This window comes from Canis lupus, chromosome 4, assembly GCF_011100685.1.
Source record: "Canis lupus familiaris isolate Mischka breed German Shepherd chromosome 4, alternate assembly UU_Cfam_GSD_1.0, whole genome shotgun sequence".
In the NCBI taxonomy this organism is placed as follows: domain Eukaryota; kingdom Metazoa; phylum Chordata; class Mammalia; order Carnivora; family Canidae; genus Canis; species Canis lupus.
In genome coordinates this window covers 15,032,813-15,047,537 of record NC_049225.1, presented here as the reverse complement: position 1 = coordinate 15,047,537, position 14,725 = coordinate 15,032,813, and the positions used below count along the sequence as shown (strand labels likewise).

Below are 14,725 nucleotides of genomic sequence, written 5' to 3'. Positions count from 1 at the left end.
TATGCCATGTTGTAGAAGAGAAGCATCTCTTTCTAACCTCTCTCTCATCCAATTACCTTGTGCCCTGAAGCTGAGAAGTTAACACCCTTTGCATTTTTCAACCAACCTGGCGTCAATACTAACTTAATTTCAGTTTATGAGTGTTTCACATCAACTAAAAAAAGAAAAAGAAAAGACAGTTAAAACAAGCCTGATGATTTAATTTTAAATAAGATGTTATACAAGACAACAGCTAGAGGACTGCCTCATGCTGAGAATATGTTTGGGTGTCTGTATTATATAAAAACAGTAACAAAACCCAGTGACTAATTATGGACTAGCATGTGTATACAACTTCAGATTCCCCTTTCACATCCTGTTCAATCTGGGCTGACAATATCCAGAAACACCTAATTTCCCCCAAGGAATCATGGGAATTTCCTGAATGAAAGAGAACGAGGTTTGACCACTTTACATTTATAATCTCTTGAATAATTAGACCAAACAGTAAAATATCCATTCAAAGGGTAAGACAGACCAATAGATTTCAATATAAGGGAGAACAAGATATTCACTGACAGGATTTCAGATTGCAATCTCCATGATTCTTGGAGAAACTACCAATTGTCAACTTTTGACACAGTATCTAAGCAGAATATCTTCTGTTCTCTAAAAAAAACTATTAAAGCACCCCTCCCTTTTCTTACTACATATGTATATATGTGGTTGGATTTCCTTCATCTATTTCAACCAAAACAACATATTTTTGCAACACGCTAAATGCAAAGTAACAAGGTCCAGCTGCCTTCTATTTAAGTCCAATATTAAATATATTTGCAAAACTTATAAAACCACGTGACTCTTTTAGCTAAATTGTTTTTGGGAAAATAGTTATTTTTCATAGAAACATGTTATTTATATTAACAAGTAACAGGTTTCTTATTGCTATTTTTAAATAAATTACTCATTGTTTTTTATAAGTTTTGATTTCTAACACAGTAAATGTTGGTAGACAAAACTCATGCAAACAACAACTCTTGGAGGCCCTCAGATTATTTTTTTAGCAACATAAGGAGAAGTGGGGTCAACAAGTTTGAGAAGTGCTGCCAGGCTGCGTACAAATTATCCTGAACCTCAGAATTCGGGAGAGGGGTGGACAAGGAGGGCTGGAACCCCAGTAAGATGTAGTCACCGTCCACACGTTTATTTGTTTCACTATTTGGTAACTCAACAAACATTTATTGAATTAGCTTAGGTACTGGGCTTGGTGTTGGGACACTCAGGAATCCATGGCTGTCCTCATGAAGCTTACTGCTTAACCCAGGGTCAGCCCACTTTTTCTGTAAAGGACCGGGTAGTATATTTTGGGCTCTGCAGGCCATATGATCTCTATCACACTTACTCAACTCTGCCTAACACAAAGGAACCATAGAAGCTGTGTAACAATAAAACCTTATGGACACTGAAAATTGAATTTCATGTACTATCCATATATTGTGAATTATTATTTTTCCCTTGAATTTTTTTTTTCAGGTTAAAAATGCTTAGCTCACAAGCTCCTCAAAAACAGACAGCAGGCTGGATCAGGCTGGTGGTGCGCTAAGTTGATAGAGTGGGAGAAGCAAACATTAAAAGAAACAAATGCTGCAATAAATATGTAATTAACAAAGCTGAGCTGAATGACTAAAAGAAAGAATAATATGATGTCATCAGAGAGAAGAGGAGGAGACATGTGTGGTTTTATTTTAGGTTCTCAACCCTGTGACTTAGAATACAACGGGAAGACTGAAGGGCCAGATGGAAGAAAAGACAGCCTGAGTGAAATCCCATCAGGCTGTGGTGAAAACCAGCTTTGGGGAAACGGATTTTATGCCACTTCCAGCCCCAACTTTGATTTCTCATATACATATTTTCTAAAAAGGCTAAATATGATAGAATGCAAGGTTTTAAGCCTTGGTGGAAAAGATGCTTATTTAAATCAGTATTTGATACTAAAGGAAAAAGTACCAGTATAGGATTAGAAACGGCCTGAAGCTCACCATTAGGCAGAAAGACTTGCAGAGCTAGAAATCTGTTAGTATCCTGAGATTCAGAAACAAAAAGGGCATCTAATGAAATAGCCCTTTCAGTGTAATCAAAGCTTTATTTAGAAAAAGTATTTGTTACCTCATGTATTCATTCATTTACAGGATTAAGGTCTGAAACAGGTGATATTTATTTATTTTTTTTACAGACTGAACCCCCCCCCCCCCCCCCGTTACTTCTTCTGAGGTGGCTTAAAGATAGGATAATTCAGAAAAAATTAAAGGTACATGATCATGTGACAAATCCACTCTAAAAGCAGGTGTAGAGATAGAGGGAAATGTGTATTAATGCACCGTGGTGTTCACTGCAATTTTACATACCCATTGAACCATGCATTGTTAATAGGAGACAACACACTGATCATATCATGTACTGTAATTTACAGTTATTTCCCTGTTTCCAGCTTTCATGGCCATCTTATAGCCTTATGGTCCCCTTGGGCCTCATAAATGCACATCACCTCCCTCTCTGCTGCAGCACCAGGGAACTCCATTCAGCTTGTGAGCCAATTCTTACTTCTGCACATGCTGTTCTCTCACTGGGGTCCCTCCCCCTGCCTCTCCTTAGCCCCAGTTCTTAGTGCACCTTCTAACCTCAGGGCTCTTGTGTTAGAAAGCTTTTCCACACATGCCTAGGTGTGGGTTAGGTGACCTGCTGTGTGCTCCCGCAGAACGTTACATCCTATCAGATCGCAAACTGCAGACAGCACTAGTTATGCCATTTACCCCCATTCCATTGTGACATCTGGGTGGTCAGGGACCTTGCTTGCTCTTTCACTGTGGTAGCCCCAGCACCAAACACGAGCCCAGCACACAATAGGGGCACAACAGATTTCTGCTGAATGCACAAAATGTACAACCACATCTTTAGTGGAAAATCTTTAACTGACAAAAAGAGCCTGAGGTTTCTTTTTATCTTTTTCCAGACAAGTACTGGGGCATAAAACCAAACAGTAGTCCACAATCCAGGTACCTCCCACAGGACTGAGGGTGGGATCTAAATTGATGCTTCTCTTCTATTCTTAAACAACACTTTAAAATCAGCTTCTCCTCCCAAAGGCAAAGCTCTACCAAGTTATTTAAATTTCATTTTACATTACTGATTTATGAACCTCTTTGGAGGTATGTGAAATGGTAAAAATACCTCTGGCTAAAAATAGGCTAGCTATTGATCACAGAGCACCTCAGACAGACCCTAATGTCAGCGAGGAGGCAAATCCTGAAGATGGAGCCAACTACCTTCCAGTGCTGGGAGTCTGGCTGCAAATCTGGGGCTTGTGATAGGCTCCTGTGTACCCCACGGAGCCAAAGAGGCTGGAATCTGCACCTGCTGTCCATCTGAAGCCATGTCATCTCTACTTTTGTTGGCCCTTTGCCTCACCTTTCTCTTTTAGGCTTCTTTGACTAAACCAAAAGGCATATAGTTCTCACTAAGAGCTTAAAAAATAACTCTAATGAGAAAGTCAAATGACTCTTGTTGGTAATAAGTAGATCAACACTACATCTAAGCCCCTTGGTCCAGAGAGAGAAAGGAGGTACACTGACATTAGACAGGGAAAAACAATATTTTCCTTGGTCTCCAACTTTTACCATCTATCGGGGGGCATGTTTGATGTTAAAACATTAGTTTTAAGTCTGCATGGAAAGTAGCCTGGAAGGAGAGAACCTCATTTATACAAACACACTAAAATGTGGAGCAAACAGACCCCTCCCTGTCCCACTGAACCTTACATGTAACATGATTTTTCCTGGCCTGTTTCCTAGCTATGGATCCATCTGGAGACCAAGTTGTCTACTCACTGCTTTAGCTGATCAAAAATGGGAATGCTATAATTAAGTGGCAAGGCGGTTTAGCTGTGCAAAGCAAGTTACCAAGTCAAACTTACCTCTTAAAGGCCAGCATCCCCTTTAAAAAGCCAGCTTTGGATAGAAACCTAAAGGCACGTTTCCTGACTCAGGCCATCCCTTTATGCTTCTTTTATCATACCCCTAACAGTCCGTTTAATGTTTAATTTTACCTTCTGTTCTCTTCCTGCCATGAAAGCAGAAACTAGACTCATTCAGTCTACCACTGTACGACCTAGAACAGTACCTGGCACTCAGCAGGCACCTAGTGTAAGCTTTATCTCCTGGCTGACTCCCAGCTGGGAACAGGGCAAATAATGAAGGAAGAAGGGAAAGATGATTTCTATCATAGCTCACAAGGGAGTAGGATGAAGACGAGATAGAATTACAGAGGCCCCTCACCATAATCACAGGCTGGCAGTAGCATATGCTCCATTTGACTGGCCACGGACATCCAGAGTCAAGTTAAAAGCCCTGGGCTGGTATTCCAGAGCTTAATATCATAACCACACTTACGACGCCAACATTTTCCTATTTCCCAACACCTTTGATGCCAGCTGCCAGCTGAATTTTCCTTTAATCCCATCAGAAAAATAAATGATGTCACCATAGCAGCTCTCTCAAAACAGCAAAGAAGCCAGCCCATTCCAAAATGGGCCAGATTCAGTATTACATAAGTCTTGACGCTTTGGGCAAATACCACATTTTCAAAAGTCTGGCTGCGACACAGTGAATTAATGGAAAAAGCACTCAGCAGAGAGACAGAGAATATGGGTTTCAATTTCAGCTCTACTACTTAATTTTTGTTCTTGGGCGAGTCATTCCACTGTTCTGGGCCTTATTTTCCACCTCTTTAAATGAGTGTTATCCTGAAGGAGACAAGGGGTACCTTCCAGTTCCAAAAATCACACGATGTCCTCCGGAGGCCACCTCTAATAGTTCTTCTCCCTGCTGTCCCTTCAATGTCACTCACCTCTGGCCACCCATGCAAATACTGCCCTTCATCCGCACTTCCTCAGTTTGGCTTCTCCACATTAAAAAACAAAAAAAATTCTGTTCTCTAATGGTTTATCATCTTGAAACCACACCTTATATTTCACCATTTGTTCTAACTACCTTGGGTCCAAACATGGACATGTTCACAGGTATGTTTTATTCTTCCTATGTAGGATGTTAGCTCCCTAGGGGAAAATAGCATGAATTTTATGTTCCTCATATACACCTAGCATAATGCCAGGCACATCACAGGTCCTTAGTTAGGGTTTACCAAAGGAGGTACAGAAAAACTTGGGATTGCCATTATTACAAAGATGTGCTCCAAACTTCGGATGACCAACTTAACTACAAATCAGCTACCATCCAAGTCTGTCCATTCTTATTAAAGGATATCTTACTGCAAGGTTGGCTGGGATTGATTTACCTGATTAGGGCAGTGCTACCCTATAGCTTTTGAATAAGTAAATGCCTGCCTCAGTAGGACTTTTAAAGTCGCAGAAACTTCGTAAAGATGATGTACAATATCTCTCTTGGATTTGCACCCCAGAAACGCACTCTCTCCAGGGATACAATGAGGCTCACCAGCACAAAAAAGTACAAGATCTTGCCTACTTAAACCATCTCCTCTGTTACAGAGCTTATATAGGACTTCTACAATGCAAGGTGATTCCACCTATAGACAGCCCCAGAGTCTTTCATTTTGGCTTGAAAGAAAGGATTTTAAAGTTGAGAGAACAAATCCGTAAGCAGAAGAGCCTCATGAAAAACCCATAACCAACTGAGCCTCATAAGCCTCACCCTAAAGATTTTAAAGTTGAGGGGAAAAATCCATACACGAGAGCCTCATGTAGAGATGTATGCGGGTTTTTTTTTTAAAACTGAATCTACCATGTGTCTCAAAGAGTCTCCAGAGTTTAAGTCCACTTCGAATTGGACTGTAACACTTGCTTTCTCTCATAAATGAATCTTGAGAGCTCCTTTGGAAGGGTTTAGTAGGGCAGCACAACTCCTGGTTTGTTCTCTGGCCAAACAGGATCTTCCCATATCTAAAAGGTCACCTCTTAGGTGGAAAACACAGCTCTGTGAGGGATGGTGAGGAGGGAAGGGGCACGTCCCAGCCAGGCAAAGCTCATCAAATTAACGTGGTTTCAATGGCATGGCAGATGGGCAGCTGGCTTGCTCTGCATCCCCATTTGGAGGCAAGGGTGGGTGTCTGTGAGGCCGAACCCTACAGACCGAGGGAGCTGGCCACAGTCACCCTCTCAGACCAAGAGCTCTAGTGTCTTTCCTATAAACAAGACTCTTTCAGTGCTATTTTATGTACAGAAAGAGTGATTATTTGAGACTTGAATAGAGAAACTGACGGGACAGGCAAAATGAAGGCTTAAAAAAAATGAAGACTTTGTTAATTTTATGTTTAAAAGTTTAAGGCAGTTTCACTGTACTTTAAGGTTTTTTTTTTTTTTTCTTCAGTATTATTGCTTCCCCCCCCGCCAGTAGTCCAAAATGACATACTAAAAACCAATTCATAATTCATCTTCAGATATACTGACAAAACCTAAAGATATATGCACAGGGATGTTAACTGAGGCACTATTTTTAATACTGGAAAATAGAACAAAACCATGTATTCATTAACAGAAAACTGAAGAAATCGGCCACGATGCAACACACCACAGAATACCATACAATAGCCAAAAGGAATGACATAATCCTATATTTAGTGCGTGAAAAAGGGGCAGCCTGGGTGGCTCAGAGGTTTAGTGTGTGAAAGATGCCTACAACATACCAGGATAAAACAAAAACAAATGCAGAATAGTATGTGTCATGATTCCATCTGGGAAAATATAGTAACTCTGTACAAAGTACATAAGATTGTACTGACATAGGAGAGGTCTGGAAGGACATCCAATGAGCTACACAGTAACTGTCTCTGGAAGACAGAGCAGGGTATGCTTGGAGAGGAAGGGACACTTTTAATACATACAGTTCTACCCTGCTAAATTTTTTTTTACAAGCATGTATTACTTTTTGAAGTGGTCCTCAGGTGACAACACTGGATTAATATCATAACTGATCCATGCATGGCCCACTTTTACTAAGTTAGTTAACCAGAGATTTTTAATAAGAAGACACTCTGGAACCCACAACCCCAAATAAAAGATCCTTGACGATAATCTAGATCTAATTATATGACCCTCCCTTCCATCATACTGGCTTCTCTGCAGGCAACCACCAGCAAATTCATCCTTCTAAATTCACTATTACTTGTATAATTAATAAGTGAAATATGACAGATATGTGCAAACACTTAGTTTGTTTTCCTTTTCAATTCACTGCTCTTCAAACAGAAATACCACAAATTTAATTCTAAGCTTTCCTTGGCACATAGGGGAACCCCATTTTTCCAGGGATGCAATGTTAATCACCCCGGTGTCTGCAATGGGTCATCATCATGGCACTACCTTCTCCCTGAGAAACTCCAGAAGCTAAGAGAGAGACATTTTTCATTATAGATCATTTCCCTAAAAGCAAAGTAGATCTGTGGCTTTTTCGAATCTGTCTCCACAATGCAATCTAAAAAATTTCTAGTTGATCAAAGCAGACTTTACCTGTAGGTACAATGCAGGTGATGTTTATATACTAGGTGATGATCTCTTTACTATATAGGGGTTCTCAGCCTCTCGACAAATGGAGAAGCTTTAATTACTACATGTTAAGAGACAATACATGATAAAAGAGTGCTAGGGGACACAGAAAGTATGAAATTAAGTCTACCTCTATTATATAATCCAAATTAATTGAATCCTTCCTTCTAAGTTATCCTAGTGTATGCCCTTTGATTTTTATGCCCTTTGATTCTATGAATTCTCAGCCTCCATTTAAAATTAAATCCAGCATTCTGCATTTGGGGAATACACTGCACTGTTATGTATGATTTTCTAGTTTGAGTTGAAGCTATACTTACTGATAAGGGAATGCTTTTCCAAGTATGAGGTCTTTTAAAGTAATAGTTTCTCTGACCACCTATATCTTGTGAAAACCACTTGTCAACTCTTTGCAAGCAGGCCTGACTTACTCTTGTATCACATATCATTTTACAAAAAGAAAATTCTCAAATTTAAATCACAGAAGTCAGCAGTATCAGAAGTCTCTTCTGGGTTCTTCCAAATAAAAGCTATAATTAAATGGATTCTCAGCTACCAACATTTAATTAACACAAGCAGATAATCCAAAATGGCAAAGCAGCCAAAATTACTGGTATTTAGGGCATATTTTTATACTTGAACAAGACAGCACCTCCTGTTCTTGACTCTGCTACATGGGGGCGATCAAGAAGCAATGGCTGGGTTAGCGCCCCCTCTCTGCCTTCCCATTCGCCGCCCCGGCTCACCAGTCGGTGACAGGAACGGAGCCCACCGTGGACAGACTGTGCTACTCCTCTCTGTAAAAACGTTCTGTAGTTCCCGAGGCGAGAATGGGCTGAATATTTTGACTTTCCTGCTGCTGGGTTGCAGACTATACCCAGAGAGGTAAGTAAGATCAAAAGCCTTGTGCATGCTACTTGCAACTGTCTCAATGAGAAATGCAGCCAAAGCACCTGCAAGCAATAAACAGCAATCCTGGCTCTACAGGTGCTTGTAACTTGGGGGTGGGGTGGGGAGATGCCTAAAGTGAAGGCACAGCACCACTTACTCTTCCTTCCTGAGCAGCTCCTCCTCCGACTCGGTCAGCCGCTGCCGGAGGGCCGCGATCATCTCCACGGCCACGTCCACCTGCCGGTTCAGGGCCCGCTCCCGCCTCTGCACTTCTTGCTTTTTCTGCGTCAGCTGCACAAAGGCAGCCCGGACTTCCAACAGTTCGGCGGTTTTCTGGGCCAGCTCTTTGGTGAGTTTATCGATTCTCTTCTCGATGGTCCTGTCCACGGCCTCGACCATCCGGTTGAACTTTTCTCTGACGTGAGCCTCGAAAGCCGCTTTGGTGTCGGAGGCGGCGGGCAGGCCAGGGCTGGCGCGCAGCCCCTCCAGCGGGTCTGCGCGCAGGTCGGCCGCCGTGTAGGTCTGCAGGTAGGACACGGGCCGCTCGGGCCGCTCGGCCACCACCTCCAGCGGCTTCCGGTCCAGGGAGTGTTCGTGCGAAATGCTGTAGAAGCTCACGTAGCTGGGTTTCTGCTTCGCCACGTGGCCGCTGCCCTGCAGTTTCCCGGGCTTCAGGGGTTCTGAGGCCGTGACCAGGTCCGTGTCTTTGAGGGACGGAAAGAGGCTGCATTTTGTCAAGAGGGTTCTTTCCTGGTAGCTGTGGCTGAATTCCAGATGGGCCCTCAGCGAAGATAGACTTCTAAATCTGGTGTGGTCGCCACACCTCGGGCAGCGGAACGGCAGGCACACAGCGACATTCTCCAAGGACTCCTGCCAGGGGTATCTGCTGTCCTCAAAAGCCTTCTGTTGCATCACTCTTCAAGTCCTGCACAGGGGACAAATAAAACAGGTAGATCATAAGCCCGTTTAAAACACGCCCCTGAAATGCTCCTGGCCGCTCATCTCCACCAGGGCAGGGGCTTTGGCCTTCAAATGGCTTTTGCACACACTGTCTTACGTTAAAGTTGAAACCTGCCATCTGGGGGCCCACATCCAGCCGCATTCACTCATTTCTGTGACACCTGCTGCTGCTTTTGCACAAAAGGCAAAGGTGAGTAGTTGAGCCAGAACCTCGAGAGCCTGAAGAGCCAAAAGCACTTACTGCTTGGCCTCTACACAAAAGCCTGCCAACCCCTGTCCAGGATCTGGAAGGTGGGTAACTCCTCTTTTTGCAGATGAGAAAACTGGAGCAAGAAGGTACAGTAATTAATTCAAAGCCAGATGGCAAGTGGCAGATTCCGAAGTGGAATTCAAGTATCCTGCCCTCCTGAATTTATTAATACACTAACTGCAAACCTATGCCCTATTTTACTGATACACTCCTGATACGCATGAATTCCAAAAAAGAGAGAGAGAGAGAGAGAACTTACATGAATTGTCAAAATTTGTCCTGAGAGAGCAAGTTCACTGATCTTCCTTCAACCATAGGGAAGATACTACTCAAGTTAGGCACAGTGGCATTAAACATGCCATCAGCGGGAAATTTTTCAACCTCAGATTTTGCCTTTGCTTACTGCTCTGATGCCATAAATCAAAATGTTATCGTAACAATAATAGCCGCCCATATTCCAAATTTACTGACATTTGGGAACTCAAGATCACAGATATGTTTTGACCCAAGTGGGGCTCTGGCCCTGGCCAAGACTGTATTATAAAAATACAGTTCTGAATGGATTTATTTCGTCTCTGATCCTGTTTTTACACTTGAACCAGGCAGGTATCAGTATAACTCTTTTGAGGACAGGAAGTTCTTATTTCCTTGTAGGAATTTATCATCTTAGCCCTAGCAACAGATGACTGCTAGCAGCCTTACTCTGCAAACAGGGCTTACCTACTGCCTCCAGGAATGGTTTCTACTTAAACGTAACACGCACTGGGCCCCCAAAAGAGGAAGCTCAACTAAGGGACTAGACTGGAAAGTGCAGTTATTGGGCTCTCAACCTCTTCAAAAGTCCAGGCGCAGACGGTCCCCAGCCGGCCAGGCAAAGCCTCCAGGTCCACCAGCCTCCGGCCCCCTAGAGAGGGGACCTCTTCCTGCGCTACGCCGGGCTGTTTGGGGGCCAGTTCTGTGCAGACGGGATGCAAGCCCTGGCCCGAAAAGGCAGCAGAGAGGTGAGGGCAGGGGAAGTCGGGGTTTCAGGGGGCCACGGGAGAGGCTGGCATCCCTGAATGGGGAAATGCGTAATCACCCGCTCCGGGGTACTCCTGCCTTCAGGGCCCCAGCGCAGACCCCGGGCCACAGGGCTGCAGGCACAGCCCTGATCTCCTGGGCCCGCGAAGGCGCCGCCCCGAGGGTCCCGGCCCCCGCCGCGCGGAGAGGACGCGCCCCTGCCCTGCCCTGCCCTGCCCTGCGCTCCCCTGCCCTCCCCCCCTCCCCTCCCCTCCCCTCCCCTCCCCGGCCCGGCCGCCGCCACTCACCCGACTTGTTGCTGCAGCTGCAGCCGCTGCTGCTGCCGCGGCGGCCGGTGCTGGTGCTGCGGGAGCGAAGCGGTTTTCAGCAGAGCCGTAAATCAGGCTGAGCGGGGCCCGCGCCGCCCCCCGCGCCCCCCCGCGCCCCCGCGCCGGGACCGGCGGCGTCCAGGGCGGAGCGTGGCGCGGCTGCGGGCGCCCCGGGGGGGGAGGCCCGGGGAGGCCCGGGGAGGCCTGGGGCGCCGCGGCCCCGCCAGCGCCGGCCCCGCGAGCGCCGAGCCGCGCCGCTCTGCCCCGCGCGGGGGAGCCCCGAGCGCCCGCCCCCAGCGGCGGAGCGGGATGCGGCCCCGGCGCCCGCTGACATCACGCGGGGAGACGCCGCGATCGCTCCGGGGGGGGGGGGGCGGGGGGCAGGCGTGCCGGGCTCGGAGGCGCGGCGCTCCCGCAGGCCCTGCCCAGCTCCAGTTTGCACTTTCCAGCTACTGGGGAGCGGGAGCGGGAGCGGGAGGGGGTGGGCGAGGGCGAGGCGCGGCTCCGGGGACCTCCCCTGACCGGCTGTAGGGAGGTGCGGGGGTGCTTTCAGGACCTCTCCGTCCTGAGCAACCGGGCCGGGGGTGTCCCCAGATGACCTCGAGTCTACCCTCGCCTTACGAGACGAGCACCCCGATGCTAGGTTAGCCGGCAGAACTAAATCTGGCAAAGTGTGTGGGGTGTGAATAAATAACAACGAGAGGCCCCCCCGCCCCCCGCCGCCCCCCGCCGCCCCCGCCCCCGCCCCCGGATCTCTAGGGGACGCGCCTCTGCCTCCTGGGTCCGCAGGCACCCAGACCCCGCCCCTCCCCGCAGGAGAAGCTTTCTCTTCCTAAACAGGTTTCTTTCCTTCTGAAAGACCCTGGTGACTCAGCTTTTTATTTTAACCTGTTTGGGGGGTATTCCTAGTCTAACTCTTGAAATAAGAAGCCAGGATAAAAGTTAGTGCTGGGTTTTTTTGTTAGAGAGGTTCTGTTCATCTGTATAGATATTTCAGTGCATCTTCTGGGCTCTTAAAGGGTGTCTCTGTTCTCAGAGCTTACTATATTACTCCTTCCAAAACTGATTTTATTTCCATTGTAAATGTCTCCATAATTATCTTAGATTTTGTTTATTTATTCTGGACAAGCGAATCGTCACATCCATGTAATTAAGAGCCCGAGCTCTGGAGTCAGACATGATTCAAATCCTAATTCTGAAAAAAAAAAAAAAAAAAAATCCTAATTCTGGGTTTCAGATCCTGACTTCTGGGACCTGCCACAAGTTAAACTTTTCTGTGCCCTGCATTTCTCATCTGTGAAATGGAGAGGATCAGCACCTACCTCTTAATGTGGTGATGAGGATCAAATGAGGTTGTGAGGGTAAAACACACTCTGACCGGACACACACTGATAAAATCAGCTCTCATTATTTTAGTTACAAGAGAGGAGACTGCACTTAAAAAAAAAAAAAAAGAAGGGGAACTAATGTGTACTCATTTCCATGTAAAGGGTGACATGGGCTGTCTTGCTGGGGTGCATTCCCTTTGAAAATATTTCATTGAATTTATCTGATGACTCTCTCAAAAATGTTTATTCCAAAAATCAGTTCACTTGGTAAAATAATTTTAAGTGTGAAATGTGCATGTAATGGAGGGCAACCTCATCTTGGTCATCTAGCAGATGGGAGCAGCATACAGGGTTAGCCTCTCTCTCAGGGGCTTCCTGGCACCTGCCTTAGAATATGCCAAAAGTAGCCCTTGATAAAAAAAGCTCTTGGGTTCAGGCTCCTCCCATTTCTTAGGCAATTTCCTGCCTCTGGTCCTTGAGTTTCTCCCCTGTAAAAATTAGAGGATGGCGATTTTCAAGGTCCCCTTTCACTCTTAAAGTATCAAGGAGAGTATCAAACAATTATGGAGAAGTTGTACTATGTAAGATGTAGAGTTGAAGATTGTGGGAGATTCAACTTTGATAGAGGTGTTCAGGACCTAACAGTTTACACCAGTTGTTCTCAAGGGATAGCCTCCCACTTCCAACCAGCAGCTAAGCATTATTACCTAGCTAATAGTTAGAAATGCAAATCATGTGCCTCACACCAAACCTACCAAATCAGAAACTGAAGTGGGAGCAAGCAATCTGTGGTTTAACAAGTCGTGCAGGTAATTCTGATGAATACTAGTTTTAGGAACCTCTCATTTACACAGTACTTCATTTACTGTCTACAACAAACCAAAAGGTGTGTTATCTCCATGATCATTGTGTTTATGCTGGGCACCGTACTAAGCATTTTATTATCTCATTTAATCTTTCCGACACCTGTGAGGGGGAGGGGACCTTGTGCACTCGGTTTCAGCCACATTGGTATTCCCTTACTTCTCCAAGAGTCCAGTTTTCCAATCTCAGGTCCTTCTTTTCCAGATAATGCCTATTTATGCTTCAGGGCTCAACTTCCTTGCCCCCTTTCCCAGGAGGTCCACCCTGATTCTGCCCAGCTAGGCCAGCTCCTGCTAGTAAAATTTATCACAACAGACTTTATCACAATGGAATTATTTGTGTAGCTACTTATTTAATTATTTATGTCCAGTATTCAATCACAAGTTACATGAGTCAGGGACCCTCTCTGTCTTACTCTTCAGTGTATTCTCAGTACCTATCACATACAAAGTGCTCAGTAAATATTTCTTGAAGAATGAATGTTGAAAATGAATTCCCTTTCTACTTACTAGCAAGCTGAGGCTCAAAAAAGCTAAGTAATTTTCCCAAAATCACACATCTAGAAAGTATTAAAGCCAGGACTCCAAACTCCAGACTTTTAACCACTATTCTCATAGCCATTCTAATTTCTGACACAGAAAATAAAGTTCTGAGAGAGAAAATGACTTCCCTGAAGTCATATAGCTAGTAAATAATAGAATTAGAATTCATGTTTTCTAGTATTTATATTCTTTTATACTGCATTATGCTGCGTTATCCCACCCTTTAGGAACTTACAACTAGTGGGATGGACAAGGCATAGATATAGGACAAGTTCAATTCATAGTAAAAGAAATTAAGTGGGACATATCCACAGGGCCTGGTATCATGCCTAGTACATAGTAGATGTTCAGTAAATGTCTACTGAGTGAATAATGATCATAGCTTCTACCTTTGGAATGTTTACAACGTGTCTCCTGCTACTAAATGTCCTGCTACTGGGTGTTTATGCGCGTATCTAATGTTTCTCAAAGTAAGGCCCTTGAAGTCTGGGAAGCTTGTTAAAATGCAGATGTCTGGGATTCAGACCTAATCTGGAATCTATGGGTGTGGGTCTTGAGAATCTGCGTTTTCACCTATCTCCAGGTGACTCTCACGTTCCCTAAAATCTGAGAAATAATTCATTGTTAAAATAACCATTCAAGGCAGACATTGGTAGCACAAGGGAGAAATGCCACTTTAGATAAAATGAAAGTTGCTGAAGGTCACATCACTAACAAGCATCAGAGATAGTAAGGATTTGAATCGTTTTGACTCCAAAAGCCTGTGCTGCCACTGCGAAAGAAGTGAGGGATGGAGAGAGGAAAAGATGATGGGCAGGATGGAAGAATAGGCAAGGAGGAGGAGAGAAGGAAGGCCAAATGCTTAATAGGGAAAATAGATTTCATTAAAGAGGGAAAGAGACTATTGGACGGGTTTGTCAAAGCAACCTTGCTGAAAGCCCTGGGAACTGAATGGAGACTTATGGGCTGCCCTGCCCCGCTCCTTATCTAATAGCATCCACTCATTGTGA

The 14,725-nt window shown here is 44.9% G+C and overlaps 1 protein-coding gene across 4 annotated transcripts in view; it reads right to left on the bottom strand.

The window, feature by feature from the left end:
• The window catches only part of ZNF365 (zinc finger protein 365), a 115,875-nt gene extending 104,764 nt beyond the window's left edge, over positions 1 to 11,111 (bottom strand). For all 4 annotated transcript variants that reach the window (XM_038534044.1, XM_038534043.1, XM_038534046.1 and 1 more), the window contains exons 1-2: positions 10,961 to 11,111; positions 8,601 to 9,368 (exon numbers count right to left, since the gene is read on the bottom strand). In XM_038534044.1, the coding sequence (XP_038389972.1) occupies positions 8,601 to 9,355 (755 nt within the window). In that variant the 5' untranslated portion in view covers positions 9,356 to 9,368; positions 10,961 to 11,111. The remainder of the gene's footprint in view (positions 1 to 8,600; positions 9,369 to 10,960) is intronic.
• Between the last annotated feature and the right edge of the window lie 3,614 nt (positions 11,112 to 14,725).